The 24,238-nt window shown below is 44.1% G+C and overlaps 2 protein-coding genes across 2 annotated transcripts in view; both read right to left on the bottom strand.

Annotated features, from left to right (window-relative positions):
- elmo1 (engulfment and cell motility 1 (ced-12 homolog, C. elegans)) overlaps positions 1-13,528 on the bottom strand; it is a 93,449-nt gene extending 79,921 nt beyond the window's left edge. The window contains exon 1 of the mRNA XM_078290117.1: positions 13,398-13,528. The gene's annotated coding sequence lies outside the window, so the exon portion shown is untranslated. The remainder of the gene's footprint in view (positions 1-13,397) is intronic.
- A 3,297-nt stretch (positions 13,529-16,825) lies between these two features.
- Positions 16,826-22,900, bottom strand: rp9 (RP9 pre-mRNA splicing factor). The gene is made up of 6 exons (XM_071920174.2): positions 22,621-22,900; positions 22,352-22,382; positions 22,098-22,227; positions 20,223-20,314; positions 19,635-19,696; positions 16,826-17,910 (listed from the first exon to the last, which is right to left on the bottom strand). The coding sequence occupies exons 1-6, from the start codon at positions 22,764-22,766 to the stop codon at positions 17,685-17,687; spliced, it is 687 nt and encodes a 228-aa protein (XP_071776275.2). The 5' UTR covers positions 22,767-22,900; the 3' UTR covers positions 16,826-17,684.
- Between the last annotated feature and the right edge of the window lie 1,338 nt (positions 22,901-24,238).

Genomic DNA, 24,238 nt, shown 5'->3' with positions numbered 1-24,238 from the left:
GGATATTCCATTCCTTAACTGGATTACCGTTGTTCATGTGGAGGATAATGATGGTACAGCTTATCTGTGCTAATTGAAAATCAAAAGGCAGGTGCTATGGGAAGTTACTAGCACCCATCCTAGCACCCACTCACAAACCCACAACAAGAGCCCTAGCACTCCGTCTACCAGGCTTGCATTGTGTGTAGGACCCAGAATAGAGCAGCGGGGATTATGCAAGAACAATACTGTAGCTAAAGGCTTAGTTTCACTCATTTTGGATGGGGAGTGAGGGGACATTCACACAATACAAGCCAGAAAAGAGACCTTTTCTGCTCAAGAGAATGGGCAAACAAAGACATTACTAACTGGCAGTAATTGTTAAGACTTCATGTGTCATTTTGCACATCTTGTCCAAAACAAGCTGCTTTTCCAACTGAATGAACACAGATGCAGAGACACATTGAGCATTTTCTTATAATAGCCTATTGCAGCAAGTATTACGGTTATGAATACAGTCTCAGTGGAGTTTTAAGCTTAAAGGTTAGTGGTACGTTGATGACTAGAAAGCCTTTGCAGACCTACTTTGTTACATTATAGGAGCTTAACTCCCTATGCTCATACTGCTGGTGACGGCTAACATGCACTCCATCAGGTTAAATGGGATGTGAAGGATTGGGTTGTCCTGGGTCAGGGAATTTCCACTGCAAATGACTGCCGGGCCAACAAGGCCAAACTCTCAATCCTGCTCAGCAGTTAGACAAACATACACAACCGGGATCACTTTCAAACCATATCGTATCAGGGAGCCTCAAGCAGTCCTACACACAGGAAGAAGGTGTATATTCTACCCAATTGTTTGCATGCACAAGACTTTCCCATGGTAGTTCTATACACAGAAAGCATTTCTGGTATTTTTGGTGGCTTGTAAGGACAAGGTCTACAGGGCATGATAAGGCCTACTACACAACAGCTAAACACTGCAGCTATAGCAGTGCTTCTGCTGCCAAGGCACACTGTTGTGCCAGTATTACAATCAAATCATTAAAATTGGGGGTGCAGCGATACTGGTATTGGTACTGGGGCTGATACCACGTTAAAATGTAAGTACTCAGCATCGTTGAAGTGACCCGATGCCAAGAAATCCAATACTGTAGGTTGCGTACGCTCTGGTACAGGCGGCTGGAGCCTTGGTGCACGTGCGTTTCAACTGTTTTACAATACCAAAATGTTTTCGATTTGATAAGAACCACAGACATTGTTCCATTTGATAAAAAATAAATCCAAAATGTTTTTAAAAAAGGTACTCAAAATAAATTACCCTTACTTGTACTTGGTCTGGAAAAAAAGGAGAAAAAAAAGGATCACGCAGCCCTAATTAAAATCTAATCTGAAGATCCATGACCGTACTTTGCCCGCCTTCAAGTGAATGCAAATTGCTCCTTGGCCTGCAGGTCTTTTTATTTTGCCATCGCCCCTTGTAGAATCACACAAGGCTTTACAGTGTGTGACATTTCCAAGCAATCGATAATTTGATGTGCCATGAAATGCTAGTGTGCTATGAACTGCAGTACACTACACGCCATATACATCTCTTTAATGGAAACACGGTCTTATGGTCCTCACTTAGCTAAGTTCAATAGCTCAGAGGATTACCATCTCCACTCGAGCATGTAATAACCAAAAGGTCATATCATCATCATAACTCAACAAACCATAACCGCAGCTCCCTCTTTAATGGCTTTTTAAGTGTGTCAAGGCCCAAATTGCCCCCACCAGTCACTTTTTTAATGAACATGCCCTCCTCTAACATGCCAGTCTGCCAGTCATTCTGCCCAGCTTTGAATGCCATGTCGCTCTATCCCCTGTTGGGTTGCACTAGCCTAGATCGAGACGTGTGAAGAGCCCGGGAACATTTGGGATTGATTTGTGGCTATTTTTACTTGTCCTACTTGAACTAAATGGTTCAGATACTCAGAGGAAGAAGTCAGGCACTGAAAAGGCTTATTGAACTAGACTCCTAGAAAATCATTGGAAGGCTAAATGGTGGTGGGAGAATGGAGGCTTTGGTGTAGAGCCATAAGAGAGAGAAAAGACATTTACTTTCAACATGGTGAAGCGACAAAACAGTAGAGAGGAATATATACATCCTCCATCCATTGGTCTCCGAGTCAGAGGGTAGAAGCATTCTGAGGAGGGAAAATAAACCTTTTGGGAACAACAAATGCCCATGTGAATATACACACACACACACACACACACACACACACACACACACACACACACACAAACAAACAGACACGTTTCATAACAGAAAGGTCAAATAAGCTCTCTCAAGTGACTTTGCACCTTGGTAAACTGAATCCACATAGCAGCAGCTCCTCCATAACTCACACACACACACAGCGAGACCGCCGCACATACAGTGCCTCTCTCCACCGTAGCAAAAATTACTCCTATTATTAGGCCATAGCTCAGGAGAGAACCAGGCCCTCAACAACACTCATTACCTAAGCATATAGCGGACAGGCTACTGTTCAATGTTGCTCACGCTACAATTATGTTAGCACTGATGACTATCATCACAAGCATAATAAGTGCTCTACAGGAGCACCGACATTATGGGAGATGGTTATGGGCTCTCGGGTAGGAATCTGGTGCTGCCATTATCAACACACACACACACACACACACACACACACACACGCTAGGGAAGAAAGCTAGTGGTAGACGATGTGCATTGGGTCTAGGTGCTGTGAATGGATTCAGTCACATTAGAGATCAACCATCTACTAGCTGTGACTGGCACGAGTGAGTGGGAACAAAGGAGTCACTGTGGCCATCACAGACACACACACACACTCTCTCCTAGTTACGCTCGCCCCTCGCTCTGCCAGCTGTCTCTCGGCCACAGCTGGGGGGCTGTGGGAGGGGGGAAATATATCAACCAACCCTTCATTCCACATACACACACACACACACACACACACACACACACACACACACACACACACACGCACATCTTGGGTGGCTTCAGGCGAGGCCCTGCTTTTACCAAAACACTCTCTTCCCCCCTGCTGGGTGCTCCATGCCTATCCACCATACTGACTGACTGACTGACTGACTGCACTGCTGGAGCTGCAATGTTATTCATCTCCACCACCAACAGCTCATCAGTACCACACCACTGCACTCAGCCAGGACACATGAGCTTATGTTCACTACAAGTCCCATATTGGAGCAGATTTTGAAAATAGACAAGCTAGACAAGGGACAAACTGACACAGAATATTCTGCCATCTACAGCAGTGCCACATGTGCTTGTTACTATTCTGTTGCTCACTCATGCCCTATGTGTCCCTTTGACCAGTCTCCACTCCACTGCCCTGCCCTCTCACTCATTGTGCATGCCACACCCTTTAACCACAGTGCCCTCCCCTCCCCTGACAGATGTCCCATGCTCAATCCTTGGTCTCACCCATTAATTTGCTAACCCCTAAGCCCTGCCCTCAGCACCCTTCCTTTCGCTGCCTTGCCATTATTTACCTCTCTTTTTACCGTACGATATACCCATGCTCTCCCTGCCTCCCTATATTTACCCACCAAGCGGCTCCAACCCTCCCTGGTCAGTCACGAGCCAGTCCCGATGCTAGCTTTGCCTCCGCCCTAGCAGTGTGGTGACTGGGCTACTAAAGCACTTTCATCCCCTCTGTGTGCCCAGCCCCAGTCTGCAAAGCCATTCATTGGGGCTTTGCCTGTGGCTGCCCTGTTATTCTCATGTTATAGTAAAACTGTGGGTGGGGGCTTCGCTTGTGGTGTAGAGGCAGCAGCAAGAGTCGAAATGAGGTTGAAGTTGGGCTATTTTTGGAAAAGGGGCATAGAATTCGAAATACTTTATTTTTTGCCTTTTATGGGTTAATTGCATGTAACCAATACTTATGTGCAACAGAGAAAGACAGAAAAAGGGGGAGAAAGAGAGTGAAGGAGAGGAAAGAGGAACAAAAACACAAGTGGAGGGCATTCCTCAGGCCAGGCATTCATTGCTGTGGGTACGATGTCATTGGAATGATGTCATCTGCACATAGCAGCCCCCCCATCCATCCATCCACTGACTGAGTACATGGAAACAGACATTTTACATGGTATGTTTAACTTGTCAGACTGCCTTGTAACCGATATTGAAAAACATTACCAACTAACCACATTACACACAGAGGCAGGGCCTGAGGCTGCGCTTACACTCTTTAACCTTCCTCTGAACACTCCGTCTGAACAGGAAATGGATCTATTCACATGCAGGCATTGGCAGGAAGTGGCTCACCTTCTACTGTTCAGACGAGGCGCGCTCCTTTGCACTAAAATCTCCTCTTTCTTTCTTACTCACCAACCTGTCGCTCTACTTGAAACATACAGTATATAATGCACACTGCGATGAGGTTCTGCACCTGAAATCTCTTCTGTTCTGTAGTTCATCAGCATGTGACAGACACTGGTCAGTTGACTGCCTCTTAATAGAATGTTATGAATCCAGTAGCTCTTGCCTTATTGTAAAAAATGCCCTTGGCATTTCCCGTGTCTTTCACTGAACTGTCTGGGTTGGGAAATGCAGCCAGACGAGTCACGCACGCACGCACACACACACACACACACACACACACACACACACACACACACACACACACACACACACACACACACACACACACACACACACACACACACACACACACACACACACACACACAGTGTTAAGCTTCCCCTCCAGACAACAAAAGAATAGACACAGCAACAAGCCCTGAAGGCAACATTTAACCCAGCTAGTCTGCCACTACAATACTCCTCTCTTCTCACAAGAGCCATGCCGAGCCCAACTGAACTGAACTGAGCTGAGCTGAGCTGAGCCGAGCCGAGCCGTACTTCAGCCATAGTTGTTTTTTAACAGACCCGGGAAGTAACACAAGGACTGTGCACACTGACGAAGTATAACCTCCACTTGGAAATGGAAAAAATGGTTGGCCAGGTTGGACCAGCTGCGGTGACAAAGTGTAAGGCAGGTGGTCTACAGATGGGGACTACGCTCAGGCCAGAAGCGGCGACACACGGCGACAGAATCCCAAGCTCAGCACAATGGTACGACTGAGGCTGAGACACAACAAAACACACCTTGATGTTTGTTCTCAGATGGTCGGATAAACCCATATCTGGAACCAGAACAGCATAGCTAGCAGGCATGGCAAGAAATAAATCCACAGATAAGCACAGAGAATGAAGAAGAGAACTCAAATTGCCTCTCTTATGGGTGTCTTCCAGCAACACTGTAGTCTTCTCTGCTGCGTGTGTCTGTGGTGGTGAGGTGAGCCAACGTCAACAAATGTTGTTGTAATTATTGAGCTCCCTGCCTCACACAGACAGAGAAAGTGATGAATAAGGGTTTGGAAGAAGTGTGTCTGTGTGTGTACACACGTGCATTTCTGCATGTGTTTGATACACACAAAGCTAAATTGCCCTGGAAACAACAGATACGAATTTAACACCTCCAGTTCTTATCATGACTTCAAACATTCTGGGCACAAAATAGACACAAAGGTTTGACTTAGTGGTGTTCATAACACTAGTCCTTGCACCGAATAAATAAAATTTAAAACTATCCATGTGCTCCGGTGCCTTCTTTGGGTAGCTGCCCAGAGACTTCCATCTGCTGATCTGTCCTGTTGTGAGAGCACCGGTCCCCCCGTGGGTTAGGCTACAGCACAAAAAACCTTCATTCATGCTTTTTTCCTTATCCAGATAAGTTATTCAGATACAGTTCGGATTTTAATACCAGGTGTTAACGGTGTCTTCGATGGGTGTCAGAAATGGTCACATCCACATGAGTGTCACCATCTATTGATCAACATTAGACTGTATTTCAGCCCAGTGCTGGACGGTGGCATCACGGGCGTCCATGTGCGTCACTGTGTCATGCACAGAGACGTTTCCATCGGGTTGGTTAAATTTAGAGCAAGCCAAGACAATGTCAGCGCAATAACACACCACAAAAACTCTCCTTTAATAAATCTCGAGAAGATGTGGATGTGAACATGAAAAAACCTCTTGATCCGACTTAATAAGGCAGGAAAAATATTTGGCACTAGAACTAGTCGGTGGTCCAGGGAAGGCGCCCGGATATCCACAGCTGCCTCTTGTTGCTAACAGGTGATGAAAGGCAGGCGTCAACATGTGAGGGTGTCTATAGCTTGTTTTAACTGTCTGGTTAGCGCTGACTGAAACTGACTTCAGACAACTGCTACCAAGTTCAAAGTAGCAGCGGGGGAGACGACCACTGGAGCCTTGTGCAAGTCAATCCAATCCAGATGCTCTGACCAATGCTGCCACTGGTCAGTGTGTGGGCAGCTATGGGTCAGAGGAGAGGGCAACATATATACACATACAGAGAGGTGTTTAGATAGAAAGCTGGATCCCTCTATCCCTACGTAGGGTGAGAAGATGGAGAGGAGGCAGAGCCCAAAGACGGCGAGAGAGGGATGAGAATAAAAGAGAAAACAATAAATGAGGGATGAAAGTACACAGACTGGCCACAGTGGAGGAGAGAGAGCAAGAGAGAAGGAAGAGAGAGCCGTCTAGAAAATGCTTTACGAGGGAGACGTGAAGAGAGAGAGAGATTGAGAGCGAAAGCAAGAGCGAGAGAGAGAGATATCAAAGTGTCTTGTTTCCTGAATGTCCTTCGGTGTCTTGATTTATTCAGAGACTCAGAGGCAGCCCTGACATTAGGCAACACACCTTCAATCCAAGGCTTGTATTTCCCAAGCCAAAGAACGAGCGAGCTGGTGACCTTGGCATGTTATGAGAGGCCCTCCACTCCTCTTCAATCTCCTCTCTCTGGAGATAGCCTTGACTAGCCTAATGGAAAACACCGCTGCGGTACATTGACATCGCCGAGGCCTGCGTCGTGACAGAATGGGTTCAAATCCTGAATCTCAACCCATACATTAATTATGCAACACATTTAGCTATGCGTTATTGTACCTCTCTTTCTCTCTTCAATCTACCTTCCAGTTCTTCTACAGAAATGGCCCAAAAAAAGAGTACAAAGAGTATTCTTCTAACTGGACATGAACAAGCTCGCTACAGCCAATGGGCATGATCTTTTCATAGGTAAACGAGTCAGTAATCTTCATAATCTCAAGGTCCATGAAGCAAATTCACTTAATCCTGGATCTACACTCGATAGGTGATCGGGGAGTACCAAAGGGAGATATTATTTAAAGGCATCACTTGACAAGATTCACCCTTTTGTAGCCGTGTGTTGCAAATAGTCAAGGCTGTGAAGCAATGACACTATCATCAAGATCATGGATTGTGGAACACACACACACACACACACACACACACACACACACACACTTTGCTGGCATCTGTAATTCTGAGTCCGTATGCTTCCCTCCCTTCCAGTCACAGCAAGGAATAAATTAACAAGTATTTACAGTCTCATTTTCCAACCAATAAGTAAATCAAAGGAAAGTGAGAAACTCTATCATCACTGCTGAAATTGGTGCTTTTAAAACAGAAAGAGAGAGAGAGAGAGACCAATAAAGCGACAGGGAGAAGGGAAAAATACAGGGAAGGAGATACTGACAATAAATGAGTAAATTAGGGGTAGGATGAGACAGAGGAGAGGGCAAATGAGTTTGTGGGTTTCTTGGAAACAATGTAACCCTCCCACCCCGCTATATCCAGCTACACAACAGGCTAGTTTTATTTCCGGTCCACCTCACTGAACCTCCAGTCATCCGTATGTGCTGTCCACTCTCATCAGGGGACGGCTTTGACAAGATCCTCATTGTGTGTGTGTGTGCGTCTGTGAGACAGAGAGACAGGACACTGGGTAGACCTCTGATTGGACCCTGGCTTTAGCATGTGACTCATACCTCTCTCACACACACACACACACATATATGAAAGGCTACAAAAAGAGCAACCAGACTTTTTTTTTTTTTTTTTTTTTTTACTGGGGAAAAAGATCTCCCTTTAATCTCCCCCTCTTCTTTCTCTTTGTAGTGGTGTATGTAATGCTCTGCATCAGAAGAGTGAACAGGCCAGTGTGTCGCTGTCTGTGAAGAGGAGTGACCTATACTTCTCTCTCTCTCTTCTCTACAACCCCTCAGCCTGGAAAACACACTGTACTGGTGTACTGGTGACACTCAATGAGTTCAAATCAACTGTCAGATCGGGGGAAGATGAATCTATTGTGGCCCCAATGGGACTTAAAAAAAAAAAATATGGTCACAGGTTTGGTTCCCTTGGACAACCAGCGTCCTTCCCTCTGTGTGTGTGTGTGTGTGTGTGTGTGTGTGTGTGTGTGTGTGTGTGTGTGTGTGTGTGTGTGTGTGTGTGTGTGAGTGAGTGAGTGTGTGTGTGTGTCTCAAACTTAAATAATCAATAAAAAACATTCTAGGTCATATAAAAATCATAACTACACTGTGTGCAATGTGGCAGTCCATCCCTCCTCCATTCCTGTCTATTGGATCTAGCAACAAATGGAAAAGTCGTTACGAGATCAGATAAAAACTTCCATGAACTCATGCTCTCACCGATGGTTCGATGTTAGTGTGGATACCAAAAAGTCAAGTGCATGCTTTGGGGAGAGCAGCGCAGAGAAGTAGGGCACATCTATTGACTCACACTGATGGAAGACAGTAGCAGGCGAGTCTGACTGTCAGTGGAAGTGCACATCGTAGTGCCAGAGGGGATTCGTACTCACTTATCTGATCCCTTCCAAGCCATTGAGACCATGGACGGATTTAGTGATGATCCAAGTGCGAGCGTGATCGAGCATCGCTAGACCGCTTGAAAATATTTTCATGGAGAGAAAGAAAAGAATGATGGGGGAAAAAAGGGAATGGATGGATGGATGGATGGAAAGAGGGACGGAGGGCAGGGGAGCGTGACAGGAGCCATCCATATCAAAACAGCAGTGTGGAGAGCAAGCGATGACCCATGCTGTTACACACCACCTAGGGGGCTGGAAACAAGTGTGTGAGACACATTTTTTCAAGTGCATACACGAGGTGGACACACACGTACATGCTCACACACACGCACGCGCACACACAAATATACATAGGCTACACAAGGGAACAGCTATAATTAGGCCACAGCTGAAGAAAACCTGTGCTTAGCACCTGGGTCATACTGACACACACCAGCATGCAGCTACTGTGGAAATGATGCAGGCAAGGCTCGGAGACAAATAAGACCAACGCAGCACAGCACTGAAACTGGACATAAGTCTGCTGCACATGTGCACACGTGCGCCATAAAACACACACATTACTACTTCAACACCCCTGTTATACACACACAATCCTACTTTTTAAAAAAGCTAGAAGACACAACAGCTGCATACAATACAGAAGACCCCAACACCCACTCACAGCTGGGCAATCCTGACAAAGCACCCAACCCTAAATGTACGGCTGGCTCACTGTCAGCTCAAGACCAGCCTCTCACACAGCTGCAAGGGGGACATATGGGTTAGACCAAGTGCCTATCTGACTATTTAACCCACTGGGTCATAGTCCCTATGAGAGGCTTTTGGCAAAGTGACGCTAAATACCACAAACACACACACACACACATACACACAAAGAGCGAGAGAGCTGGCTAACCCTTCACTCAATATTTACCGAGCTCTGCAGCAGCACCACAGCTGGAATGCAGCGGGCAGAGTGAGCACGCACAGGGAATCATATCAGTTTCTGGGTCATCTAGGGCTGCCTCACTCCACAAGGAAGTCTAGACTTCGACTGCAAAACACGCCCGCGGATGCTCTCCACTTAAACTGATTCATATTCCAAGAATGGATGTACTCTGTGCCCAAGAAACAAAACATATAATGTTCTAAAAGTTCAGGTTGAATGGCTGCAATTCAAGCATGAGTGTATTCCCTCACATCCCGCCAACAGATTACAAATCATCATAAAACTCTTTCCCTCACTATTCCTTATGTATTTCTGATTTCTTCACAAGATAAAGAAGTGCTTGCTGTGGATTTAGCCTTAGGCAACACTTAGCAGCAAGCTATAGAGCAGAAGATGGCGGCGGCAGCACCTAGGAGACCCTTTCTCACCCGCCTATGTCTGTCTGACTGTCTGGCACCTTCCCTTCGCACCTTCAGTACCTGCTGTTTTAATTAACTCCATACCGCGGGGAGCAATTATGCACGGCAACATTAATCTCATTTGGAACAGCAAATTAATCTAACCTTAAGCTGCCGAAGGACAGGTGTGCCGGGGCCTACCGCAGGCGGGGATACCAGTACATTAAAAGGGTAAGGTGTTTTTTTTTTTTTTTTTAAGGACGCTCAATGGTTGTTAGCACAAAAAGAGAAACTGTGACAGAGAATTTGGCGAGGAGCTTTGGGCCCAGAAGTTTTCAGCATTAGTTTAATGCCATAATTCAGGGCTTTTAGGGGGGAAAAGGGGAAATGAGTACATTAAGATGGACAGATAGCAGGCAGGGGGAGGGATACATCAAGGGGAAAACAATTTACATACCAGCTCTTCCCTCAGGGAGCAAGAACAGAGAGAGAGAGAGAGAGAGAGAGAAAGAGAGAGAGAGATAGTGGGGGGTGCACAGCGGTGTGAGTGAGCAAACGAGAGAAAGTGCAAGAGAGGGGAATGGAGAGAAGCTAGAAGGGAGAGAGAAAAGTGAGATAGTATGTGTTTTGCAGGAGGGAAAGAGAGTCAGTCAATGAGAGAAAGATAACAGCAAGAGAGTGAGGGTGAGAGAGCTGGGGGTGGGAGTGGAGTGGGGTGGGTGTCAGGCAAGAGGAGAGAGCAGCACAGCTCATAAATTGGCAGGGTCGCACTTGGGGAGGTGAGAGGGTGGCAAACAGTAGGCAATGTCATACATATACACACCAGGGCCGCATGTGTGAGGCAACTTGATAAGCGAGGGAGGCACCCACCCTCTCCAAAAGTAGAACTCGCTCCACGCTGCCTCTCCATCTCTTTCGCTCCGACTCTCTCCACTAATCTGATCTGCCGGATTACATTACAGTGTTTAAAACAAAAGACCCAAGCACTCAAGTTCCATCAATTTATTCGGCTTATGACTTATGGTGCAAGTCGAGGCTGCCGTATTTCACCTTCTCACTTTTCATTTACTCTTGTGTTGCAACGCTCCATCTCTACGGCTGCTTTTTAAGACCCTGTAGGGATGAAGAAATGTTTATTTGGGCAAGGCAGCTAACGAGAATTGGAGGTTTGCTGTGGCCAATAAAACTTGTTTTCCCATGTGTGTGCATTCCTCTGACATTTAGGTCCCTCAGGTGGCTTTTAAACTCGATATAACGCTGCTGGCACGCTTCACTTCTGAACTGGCCAGCTATTGGTCAAGGCTGTGTACACACTAAACTGCACATACTAGTTTAATGGGACAGTATGCTGAAGTTAGTGGTTTGTTCCAGAGCAGGAATTTAAACCAGAGTTCCTTGACTACTAATGCTGTGCCAGACCCCCATCTAAAACCAAAGGCTGGGAGAATTTTTTAAGAACATCAATCTCTAACCCACTATCAACCACAGTCACATAGTGAAGTCTGTGCTCACCAGAGAGAGCGCACATAAGCCAAAACCTTACAAAGCAACACAGAAATGGGCAGTTCAAGCATTTTAGCCTGATAGGGAATGCAGCTTTCACATCAAATCATAACTCCACATCCTAATGGGCAACTTCAACAAACAAGAACCAGACAATAACCTCTAACTTTCAACTTCAATGATTCTCACACAGTGGCTCACCATAAAAGACAAGCACAACTGCCATCCCATACACCCCTCACAGTCAAGCCCCTGAGTGTGTGTGTGTGTGGTGACTATGTATGTGTGCATGTTTCTCTATGCGTTTGTATCCAGGCTATGTTTGCCTGTGTTTATTGTCGAGTTGACAAGACGATGCTGGCGTTCGTGCGGCTCCATCACAACAGGGACGTCTTTGGTGGCTAACAGAGCATGTAAATGGACTCTCACTCTATTGGATACTGCCTGGAGGGGCGGGGGGCTAAGAGAAGGCAACAGCATGGCCCCTGGGCCACACCAAGCCTGATGTGGGGAAGAGAAGGGCTGAGGCTTGGTGTGTGAGAGCTGGATGCTGTTGTGACCTATTATTGACTACTGAGTGATCAGTGAATATATGGAGCAGCAGTTGCCAAAGTGGGGTCCAGGGACAAACAGGGGCCCTAGAAGGGCCTCCAGGGCGGCCCAGGCAAAAAGAGGAAGAGTACTAAAAGTCACTACTAAAAGTTAGCACAGTGAGAGAATGTATAAGGATGACCATTTTGATCGTAGGTTTCACTGCCTCCACTGTTACCTTCCCACCTACAGTATATAAAGTTATGTAATTCTGGATAAATCTGACAACAAAAAACTTCTCAGAATGGGGCCCCTTAGGAGAAAATCTTTTCAAATGGGGGTCCAGATGCACATTGGACCACCAATGTGCATCTGTTTGGGGGTTACTGACATGAAAAGGTTTGGGAAACCCCTGATATGCAGCTCTGAGAAGAAAACACCTTGACCGAAGGTAAGTTCATATCAAAGTGCTGGACTGCACATCAGTCCATTAAATCACTCTGTATAACATTGTTTCTATTCAGTCTCCAGGCGACTGAACTCGTTTAGTGGTTGACTGGAGCTGCCAGAATATAATGTAGCCTTATAGCTTTGTTTTTCATCTTATGGAGGAGACGAAGAGAGCTCAAAAATACATCAGAGGCTGTCTGGCTTTCTCCTTCTCCTCCTCTCGCAGGCCCACGGTGTGGCCAGCATGCTGGGCTGAGTTACACCACACACCATTAAAGCAGCTCTTTAATTAGCACTGGGGAAAATAGAGGCATCTATAAACGCACCACTTTTACATCAAGCAAACAGCATGCACTGAGCAAACAAGCCGGAGCAGCCTATAGGCTTGGCGATATAGCCGCTAACAACAACTTGCAGCTTAATCTGCACTTGTTTCGCAACCAAAACTAAGAGAACGGAGAATGTATTTACTGGCAATTTGTTTTTTCACTGCAATTCAATGGATGTCTGTCCGAGTGAACGCGGAGTGAACAACGCTGCTTCAGACAGGCTTGTCAATAAAAGAACAGCGCCCAAAGCCGCACAGCCACTTCACAAAAGTAGAGACAGCGAGATATACGGAGAGATATAGAGGAAGACAGAGAGACAGACAGAGAGAAAGACAGCACTATCTTGGCTACAATGTAACGGAGACAGAAATGCAGGCTGAAGCAAAGCGCAGCGAATCCAACACATCGTGAATCCTGAACATTTAGCGATAAACACGGAGGAAGAGTGGCTGAATAAACTGCCCAACACCGACATTTCTGCAGGAAAGAAACGTGCTTTCACAAACCTGGCGAAGCGCGGCCACTTCTTCCAGTTAAGCGCTGATGTCCGGAGTTTGTGTGCGTGTGTGTGTATGTGTGTGCTGTGTATGTGTGTGTGTCACCCAGTGGTGTGTTTGCTCTCCCTCTCTCTTTCCTCTCCTCTGCCGTAGAGATAGTGCTGATGTTTCCACTTCCTCCTTTCTTCTGCCGTCTGCTGGCTGGCTTGGCGATGCCAGAGAGAGGATGGGGACCAGAACGGGCTGGTAACGCGTTACTTAGTTACTTTTACCTGGAACAAGTCACCAATTAACGAGTATTTCAGTGACAATATCACAGTTTCCAATAAAAATAAGTCGGTAGCCTGTCAAACTGAAGCCGAGTTATCTGGAAGTATGATTTTTCGACTCATTTTCGTCGTAGTTAGACGTCGTCGTCTCACTTAAACTAGTTTAGATTAGAAAAGTTTACTTTCTCTACTTCAATTTTATAGACTGAAACGATGACAAAACCGTTTGACGTCAATGCTATTTGATTTCCCTGATCACGTAACCGAGTTATCATCGTTTTTAAAGATATGAGACGAGGCACCTCCTTTTTGAAGGTGTAACGGAAAAGTTATGCAACGAGTAACGAATTACTTCCCCCAGTGTAATAAGTAAATATGGGCTTTTGAAATGAGTAACGAGTAGTGAATAATACATAACCAACACAACACACGTCGACTGTTGAATGAATAGGGCGGCAGGGCCAAACCGTTGACTGACAGTTATAATTCACTCACTTTAAAGGCAATAAAATGATATCTGTCAACCTGACAGATAAATAAAAGTAAAACACAGAGAAGAGAGCGTGTCTGTGCCTCTCTCCATGATGGCTGAAACAAAACCTTGTCATCACCACAGGAGGGGGAAAGGCACACAGGAACAATGAATTTAATAATTCATGGCTATTGATCGCTTCATGGCCTACACAATACATAATACAACTGTTTGGATTATGACCTTCAACTGTTAGGCTTCATCATGTTGTGAACATTTTGGATATAACGCAGTGGTGGTCCAACACAAAATAATACTAGTTTCATTTTATGGCTACAGCACAGGCTGTGCTCAAGCATGGGGCCACATGGGGCCACTTGCCAATGACTACAGACTGCTTCCGATATTAAACCAGGAGAGAGAGAGGGGGAGAGAGAGAGAGAGAGAGAGGGAGAGCGAGAGAGCGCAGTGGGTGTGAGGCAGACACTCCTGCAGCTCGTCCTCATCTCCACACAGCAGGAGCAGCAGGAGGAGGATTAATACAGGAGCCCTGTCCTCCCTGATACATAATCTGGAGCAACACACCCAGCAGAAATCTCTCTCTCTCTCTCTTTCTCTCTCTCTCTCTCTCTCTCTCTCTCTCTCTCTCTCCCCGTGTGACAGAGACAGAAAGACATACAGAATACAAGGCTGTACTCATTCAAACTGCAGTCTGTACATCTATATTGGACTAAATTGTTAATTTAACTGCATGGAGTGTGAAGGCAAGTACGCTTAATCCAAAATGGACTGAAAGTAAACACATTATTTTACTCTGTGTATTTCAATGAAGCGGGTTAATGAGTGTGTTTTTCGGCTGGTACCAGATTACATTTTGAAAATACACACCTGGGTCTAATAATAGTTGCAAATGATTCTTTGTTTTAACCTATGAAGGCAGCATCAGATGGGTGGGGTTTACCTCATCAGGACAATTCAGTTAGTGCATAATAAATTGTAAATCACACAAATCTGGGATGTATGAAATGGACTTTCAAATACTTTCCTGTGATTGTCTAAACTTTCTAGCACTTCACTGTGTTTTCATATGTGGCAAACCCCAAAACAAACAATACTATTTGGCCTCAGGTCTGTTCCCAGCCCTACATAATGGTCATTTTTACTGAATTATATGTTTAACCTTTATAAATGTCAAGGCTAAATCAGAAAGATCAAAGGATGTAATCCCCTTTATTTGAGCCAACAAAGAGCCACTGGAGTGGGTTTAAACCAGCACAGCACATATGGTTCAGAAATACTGCATGATGCAGAAGAATGTACCTCTGCATTCAATAAAATACAGACTCACTCTATCTAGCCTCACATCTTACCAGGTAAGCCTTGGATCGGTTTCTACACAGACTTTAAGTACAGACTTCAATTGTTCAGCTTTTACTTGGTTGTGTAACTTTCTTGGATTGGAACATGTCCTGTTTCACAACCCGTGTCTCCACCTCTACCCCTCTGTGGATCTGATAGGTGAGGTGAAGATATCACATAATCAAAAAAGATGGAGGTCTTGTTAATGCATCTATCTGTTCTTGCAAATTATTTGTGAGTTAAATGCCATGCTTCAGTGATAAAGACTTACTAATCTGGTCCTGTAGGGTTCTAATAGTGTCTGCAGAATGAGCCTGGCCTGGCACTTCATCTGACCTGCTCCCTTGTCCAATAAGACAGAGTGCTTCAATAAGGACTGTGCGCTGGCCACCTTCTCTCTACGTGGCAGAGCCTCCCTCTGAGCTGCTGCTGTGACTGAAACTCATCTGGGAGATTCATTGTGCTATTCAGAGAGAGAGCGAGAAGACTACGTGGAACAGACTGTTTCAATGAAGCTGATTTATCTAAGGTCTTTGGTCAAAGCGCCAGAAAAGGGATGGACAGAGTCGCCATGGGAAGCAGAGGGGGAAAGAGGAGAGAGGGATGAGAGTAAATGAAGGCTAAATGAAGCTCTCAGTCACCAGGAACCTGAAGTGACACGCACTCATGGCTGCGTAATCCGTCACTCTTTCATGGAATCTTTATTTCTCTCTCTCACACACACATATACACTCCCTGCAGCTAGTCAAAAAGCCTAGGACACAAATCTAAATGGAAATCTGGTTTGCTTGTTCCCCGTAGGCCTACTTTAATTGTCTCTATCAGGGTCATTAGGAAGAGGGAATGTTTCGAGTTCATTTCCACAGGGATTTCATTTCAAAATGCGCTGCTCATTAAGGAGGGGCGCACCACAGTCTCTTTGATGCGGCCTAAAGGGCGAGTCTTAAACACTAGTGTGAAAAGTGGGTGTGCTACTTCTAGCAGTGTGAAGTAGCTGCCATAAGCTGCTGGTCTCCGGTCAGTTTTTATTGTTCTGCTGGTTGAGAACACAGTCTGATGAGTTGTTGCTCATAGCTCAGCACAGAGAAAGAAGCTCACTCTGCATTGTGAGGGTTATAGACTGTGAAATGGTTTTTGAGAAACACTCTCTGGAGTACCCTTGGATTACTAGCAGGACAAGATCAAAAGAAAAATGTTCTTCGGCTCTTATGAAGGTCACTGCGATACCGTGGCATGTACTTTTTAATGATCCGAGTGGAATTGTGCTGCACCATCCCCAATAGATAAAGTCATCATCAACCTGAAAAATGGTGTGCTGCAGAAAAAGAAGTCAAGGCCAAACTGATAAACATTTTTATTTTTGCAGCGTAGAGCTAGCTAAACACTGGAGAATAAGAGGCATCTTTATTCTCAGCATAAGAGCAAACATTCACATACATTCTTGCCCCGTCTCTGGGGCCGTTTGAAAGCAAATATGCATATTCCAACCTCAAATCATTCCAAATATTTATATACAGTCCTAAGCATTCAAATATCCTGGGTTGTGTGGAAAACAAATTCTAGCTGCACTCAAACGCTTAATTTTTTTCCACATCTCCACATTTCGCCCAAGTCTACAATCAAAGTATTTAATACCAGCAAAATGGCAGGGATGAAAAGTATGGTGGAAAATACAATCTCTTAATGACACACTGCATTTGCTGACATACTATCTTCCTGTAAGATCCTGTAAAAGAACACCCTTTATATCTGTTACACCAGTGGGCTCATTTCACATCACTTCAGATGCGTTACCCATGCAGTTAATGCCTTTTGACACACATATGCGCACACACACACACACACACACACACACACACACGCACAGGCTTAAGCAGCTATTCCATATGATCCTGTGCTGTAAGATCTAATGGAGAGGATGTCGACTCAAGTTGTGACCCTGGAGCAAATGAAACGGATGGGAGAAGTCATGCGTGATACATACAGGGTCTTAGAGTTTCAACCCGCAGAGAGAAGGCATAGGGAAGTCTCCAGAGTGTAATTCTTACCAGTGCACTCTGCAGCGCATTGCGGAGAACACACTTCACCACTGGGTAAGAACTATCACCGCTGCTACCTCATTCACAGTTTCATCCTACGGTCATAGCACGTAGTATACAGGTACATACAGCAGCATGAGCTACATGCTACAAATGTTCAATCAGAGTCTGAGCAGTCACTGGTTTTGGAGGACTTGTGCTTTCGCTTCCTCTTTCTCTTCTTCTTCTCTTTCTTCTTTTTCTCCTTCCTCTTTTTCCTCTTCTTGCTGCGGCGGTGGTCAGAGGAGGAGGAGGAGGAAGAGGAGGAGCTGTCTGAGTCGGAGGAGGAAGAGGAGGAGGAGGAGGAGGTGGTGTCCTGGAGCAGCTGCTGCAGCTGCTGGATCCTGGAGGGAGGAAAGACCGGGGGAAATGGGAGGGAAAGAGGAAGGGATTAGAGTCAGGTACAGGGAGGAAAACACAGAGCTGAACCTGACCTCTGACCTCCATGAAGGGGGGCAAGTAAAAAGAGAATTTCCCTATCAATAAAATATCACATTACTGTTATCGTTATTCGTGTACACACACATCTTTTTAATCTACATTCTAATAATTCTACTTATTCACTCAGAGCTCCTCGGCTGTCCACTGACCCCAGCCTTCCAACTGCTGTCACACAGAAGGAGACGGGTCAATAGTAAAGGTAGATAGTTAACATCTGGCGCGTGGCACAGCAGCAGAGGCGACAGGCGACTCCAGCTGCTCCCCAACTAGGTCAGGGGAATGTGGGTTTCTTTTCCACAGACAAATACACTAAAGCCAAGGCTCACCGGGCAAGATCAAAATACCCCCATGCCACAAGACGATGGAGGAAGAGGCGTGCTATTCAATTAAATATAAAACACTTGTCAAAAAAAGAGATCAGATGTATTTGGAGACCATTAGCACATGTCCTTTGATTTGCTCAGAGAAGTGGGCGGGCATGCTGGGCGCGCAGCGGAAACGACTGACTTTTGAAGACATCCAGAAAATGCTGTTAACTATTCAGCAGTGATGGGAATTTTCTGGCTGAAAGTTGACATCGTTCTTGTCAAGTGTGCTCTAGTCCCCATTACAGCCGGGCTGATCACAGGAGCAGAACCATCCTCTGACCACTCGGGATGTCATGCCACTCTTAAAAGCATACTTATATATAATAGTCAAGCCTCTTTTTCCCCTGGATGGACTTTACTGTAAATGCACTTAATGACCTAAACCTCTTCACTGTGCTACAGCTCAATTTCCAAAATGTCTCCCCCTCAGCTCGTAGAGTTGGCTATCCTAAAATGCTCTCTCAAAATGAATATCGCAGTTTCAGTTAAGTAGGGAATTCAAAACGGATGCCATCAGTCATTTAAATAATTGGCTGTGTTTTCATCAATTAACATTCAGTGAAAAGAGAGGTCCTTGACCCGAGCACTACTTCAGATACAATGTGTGCAATTTGAGAGCAAGACAACAGGGAAAGTTCCAAGACGCTAAAATTAATGTGGTACAGACACGCAACTGAGTCTTCAAAAGGAACTGGCCTTTGAATAACCTTTGTGCAATGCACGCAGAAAAACACACTCAAGTATGCGCACGATGCTGCTCTGCATGGCATGCACGCACGCACACACACACCTACAGCCAGCCTTCTTACTGAACAAACCTCAAATTCAAACATCCTGGTGTCAAACTGTATTTGCTACCAGCCAGCACAGAGAACCAGCCACCATGAGAAAACTTCCAGGTCATCTGAGATTGTCCCATTCCATTGAGGGAAAACGGGCAAAAACTGCAGGTTCTCAAGTGTATAATCTAATTGTCCGAGTGCAGTCAGTTAAATCTACAACATTCTTTTTGAGGAGCAAAGCTGCCAAATCTACCGCTGGGGAATTTTGAATGAAAGAAAGTTTAATCTCCTATCTGGAAATTCTGCAAATCACTCTAGCCATCAGCTCTAATGTGGGAGGTGAAGTGATGACAAATGTTTGCCCTTTCATCCACTGTTTAGTTGTTTTAGTTTACTTTTAAAAACTTTTTCAGGAAAACGATCAAAACGGCATAAATAATTAAACAGCTTGCATGCCTGAATAAAAACAGAATGTACCTGGTTTCTTTTTCATTCCTTTTGTTTTCCCGGATAAGGTCGTACATTGGGTCTTCATGAGCCTACGGGAATACAATACAATCTGTCATTATCAACTAAACACAGTTAGCATTCCTACAGTAAGATCTGCTTCCATGCACATTAACTTCAGGATATTATTCCAGCTCAACACATTCCAACCGCTCCTATTCCTTTTAGTGCTACGTCAGCATTTTTTAAATCCATTCATATCACAATACTAGGTATGAAAATATGATACAGTTGCACTTATGGTAATCATTGCAGAGGCTGTGTCTGTGTGCTAGTCTACGGTGGATCTGCTGCTGCGAGAGGTATTGTTCCATTCCAGGCACATTGAAGCGGGCTGTGTGGAGGTCTGCAGCCCACATGTTCCTCAGTGTAAACCCAGCTTGTCCTAACCCAGTCGTTAACCTCAGCTCAGTCCCACACACACAAGCCGTGGCCTCAGTCAGAGCTCCTTCACACTGCCGCAGCCCAACCTGCGTTCTCTGACTGCGAACTATTGTAATGGTATTGTCTCTAAATAGATACGAGTGCGCTCCTTTTTTTAGCAGCAAATGAACTCACCACTCTGAACTGTTCCAGTTTCTGGTTGCCTTTGATGAAGAAAGGACACTCTTTATCTCCTGTCCTGTGGCCGTAGCGCTTGCATCTCCAGCCTGCATCAAGTGGAACGAATACAAACACGCCATGTGTTTACTTGGGCGACATGGACCACCGAACTGCCAGGTGCATGACAGGAAAAACACCGCTCATTTGCTTGGAAATGGTAACATTTTGTTTTACCACATTTGCTGGTATGCAGTGTTTCTAGGATTTTTTTTTTTACTGCAGGTTTTTTTTTAAACCCCCCCCCCCCCCCAATTCAAAATACAAAGCATACAGTGACAAATGCAAATGTAGGCACACACAAATACACATTCATTTATTGGAAAGAACAAATCTTTTGTTTTGTTTTCGTTTGTGTGATTTAGAAATGCCCATGGCAGCAATCAGGAGCCAAAGACTTAGAAAAGCCTGCTCATGTAGTGGTGCTTGGCAATCTGTACGCCTCATTAAAAAAGAAAGACCATCTCAACTATATAAATCACCATCACTTGTGATTCATGGTCGGTTCTATAAAACTCTTCTTTAAAATTTCACAGTGGCAGTGCTAGATATTAAGCGGCAGTGTAGCTGCCACACAGTACACACTTGACATCTTTTGCAAAGTGAAACAAACAAATATCTTTAATTGTCTGTTTAGCCTCCAGAAGCAGCCATCTACCAAAATGTTGACTCAGTTGTTTCATGCCTATCGTATTCACTGTGAAGTCTCTCCATTACTTGGAGCAGGACAACATATTCAAACATTTTCTCAAAGGATTAAGCGGAGCGAATCATTCTCAGATTCCGCAAAAACAATTGGCAACTTGTGAACTGGCCCTGAGTATGTATGACTTCCCAAGTCCCTGGCTGTTCACTTAGCATGAAAATGAGTGGGACGAAGGAATTAATGGGGACTGAAAATAAAGCCTGTCTTTGTTTGGCCAAAAGGACAGAGGTTAATCTCCACAACACCAGTATTAATCGCTAACCTTTCATGTGCATCAACACAATGGATACTGTGTCAATTGTGATATAAACTGCTGGTTGTTACATTTATTACCTGTGAAGAACGCTGCCCACTCATTAGTGGAGGTTTGACTCCCACCTACAGTTCCAGTCTTGTACTGTTAGTACTACCACTACTATTACTAATAATAATAATACAAATAATAAACTTTATTTGTATAATGCTTATCTAACAAAAGTTTAGAAAATGCTTTACATAAAAAAGCTAAAAAAAAAAGAAGGAAAAATTGAGTAAAAGGAATAAGAAGTAATAACACAAGGGTCCAAATGAATTACAAGATTTTAAAAAAGGATAAAAAGAAAAAGGATAAAAGACAAATTAAAATGAAACCTTTACATAAAAGCCAGTGCATAAAAGTGAGTCTTAAGAGACTTAAAATGATGATCCTGATTTGGCTATCCTGATATCGCTGTCTCTTATGCCCCCTGGCTTCTGCCTTATTAAATGTCAAGATGTAGCAAAGGACACTGGATTTTCTACTGTTTCACAGAGGTGTGTGTTTGAAGTCTAGCTTCATTCCTGAATGTGTGATTTGTGGAGAATCCAGTTTAGGTATAAGGACCTAATCTTTGCAAATCCAACCATGTCTATAGTGACTGAATAAGGACGCCTCTCTCTGTCTCTTGGGACACACGTGAATCTCTCTGAACTGAGGAAAGGGTTGGCACAAGAAAACAAAATCACGCTACCATGTTGCAACCCTGCAGAAATAAACTCTTGTGTTAGTGAATGCTTCTGAAACGTATCAGGTGCTTTCAGTTAACAAGTAATGGGGATTTTTCCTCAATGCAAACGCAGGGGGATGTTGTTGGTGTGCTTGTACTCACACTGCATCACCTTCACCTCCCGCCCCAGAGGCATCCACAGACCCTTGGTGGGCGCGTGTGCCAGGAAGTCCCGGGCATCTTCATTTCCTGGTGCAGCAGGAATACAGTCCTCCGGTTTTTCCTCATGCTCCTGAAATAACAACAGTTCCCTGTCACTACTCTCCTATATGTGATAATGTAATGAAGTACTGTGCGTTCACAAAACATCTTTTTTGTTTATTTCAAGTTAATTCGCTGTCATTTTTTTTATATACCTTTATGAGTCCTGGAGGGGGTTTCTCATAGCTGCATGAAGGAGAGATGAGAGAAATATTAAGCTAACGCTACGCTTTGCGGCAGATTTGAGAATTTTAAACGTAACTGCTATCTACAAAAAAGTTAACCCGAGTCAACTGTCACGTTTGATCAATTAGCAATACATTTAATTATTAGGGAAACGTTAGCGAGGGGTTAGTAAGTCGCATTTATAATTCATACACAAGTTTACAAACCACGAACAGGAAAGGTCAATACGTGTACTCACAACGTCTCGACGTGCTTCAGCTTTTGGACTTCTTGACTGAGTTTTTTCGCTTGTGTCTTGAGTTTCTCCAAATCCTGTTTAGAATCCTTGTGTCTTTTGTGTTCTCTACTGTCCTCCCTCTCTCTGGCTCGCTTTCTGTCTGACATTGCATTGATATCGACAGACTGTGTCCCCGGAAAACCATTAACTTATAAATTATGCCGCTAAGTCCTGTTAGAGGGAGTAACTGCTATTTTCTTAATTAGTCAGCAAGAAACGCTGCCTAGCATGCTAACCAGCTAACTAGCAAACATGTCTGTGACGCTGTACTTCCTGTATAGCCGAGTTCATGCATTAAAGTCCAGCGCCATCTGGGGGACACACGGAGTAATACCTGTAATTAAAGTGCTACTGGATCTTGAAAAACTACAAAAAACAAACTACAAGGCACATGATATATATGAAATGTTTATTTTCTCCAACAATAATTGTATGAGGATTTTAAGCTCTATATCATGCACAGTTTGAGTTTCTTAGTTGCAATGCATGAGTTGGTCAATATTAAATCAAAAGGGATGGAGGGCAAGGTAAAGCAGTAAAGGCTTCCATTACTTTTCTCAAGAAACCTGTAATTAACAAGCTGGATCCACTGCATATTTTCCATCTCATATCTGCAAAACTGGATTCTCACTTATGTTTGCAGTATGAAGACTTTTAACACACTCATCTCAGACATCCTCAAGAAGTAACAGTAATCATCACGTGTATCACAGAGTGAAAAGGTTTTATTTCAGAAAAGCAGGGTATAGGTGGAATACAATGTGAGGTATTCCAGGGTATCTGAACAGCTAATGGAAAACAGTTGACTGGGATAATCAGGCAGTACAAAATGCAGTAGATACTCTATTTAAATTCCTGCTCTTAAAAAAAGATGAACAGTGTAACCTTAAAAAAAAATTCACAGCCAACAAAACAGTTTAAAGTAAAGTCTTTACACTGATGATTGTCACTGGAGCCATTTTGTACAGTTTCTAGGCAGAGGCGCCTATTGAATGTAAACAAACAATTGATGAGTCCCATTCTAGATGCTATCATGATAATCTCAAATATCTTCATTGGTGACTGTGCACCATTTCAACATAATTTATGCAGGTACAAAAAAAAAGTATCATAGTGGTCATAATGTAGTAGCGCAACATACAGCACACATTTGTAAACAGTTACAAATGAGTCTTGTTTAGCCAGTGACATCATGAGTGTGAAATAAAGTTATACTGACACATCTCCTCACTGGAGATATAAAAGTAAAATAAAGTAAATTAAAGTAAATAAATTAAAATACAAAAGTTTAACTTCAAGTAGCATGAATACCAAATAGCTATATTTATGCTTGTCATATAAATGTAATTTGTAAGTTTAGAAAATAAAAAAATCCAAAATGATGCCCTTGGAGAAGGATATAGGCATGGTTTGCCACAAACTCCACCATAGAAGAAGAGTGAGCTTCCTCTGCTGTATCTGCCATTTGATAGGTACTGAGGAATCCCTCAAACATTCCATGTGGAGAAGCATCCCCAGATTAGGAGATCAGAAGAGGCATGTGCTAATTTAGACAATAAAAAACACAAAGCATTCTCCT

The sequence above is a fragment of the Centroberyx gerrardi genome, chromosome 19, assembly GCF_048128805.1.
Source record: "Centroberyx gerrardi isolate f3 chromosome 19, fCenGer3.hap1.cur.20231027, whole genome shotgun sequence".
NCBI lineage: Eukaryota > Metazoa > Chordata > Actinopteri > Beryciformes > Berycidae > Centroberyx > Centroberyx gerrardi.
Note: the sequence above shows the minus strand (reverse complement) of the source record. Positions and strands in the feature narration are given on the sequence as shown.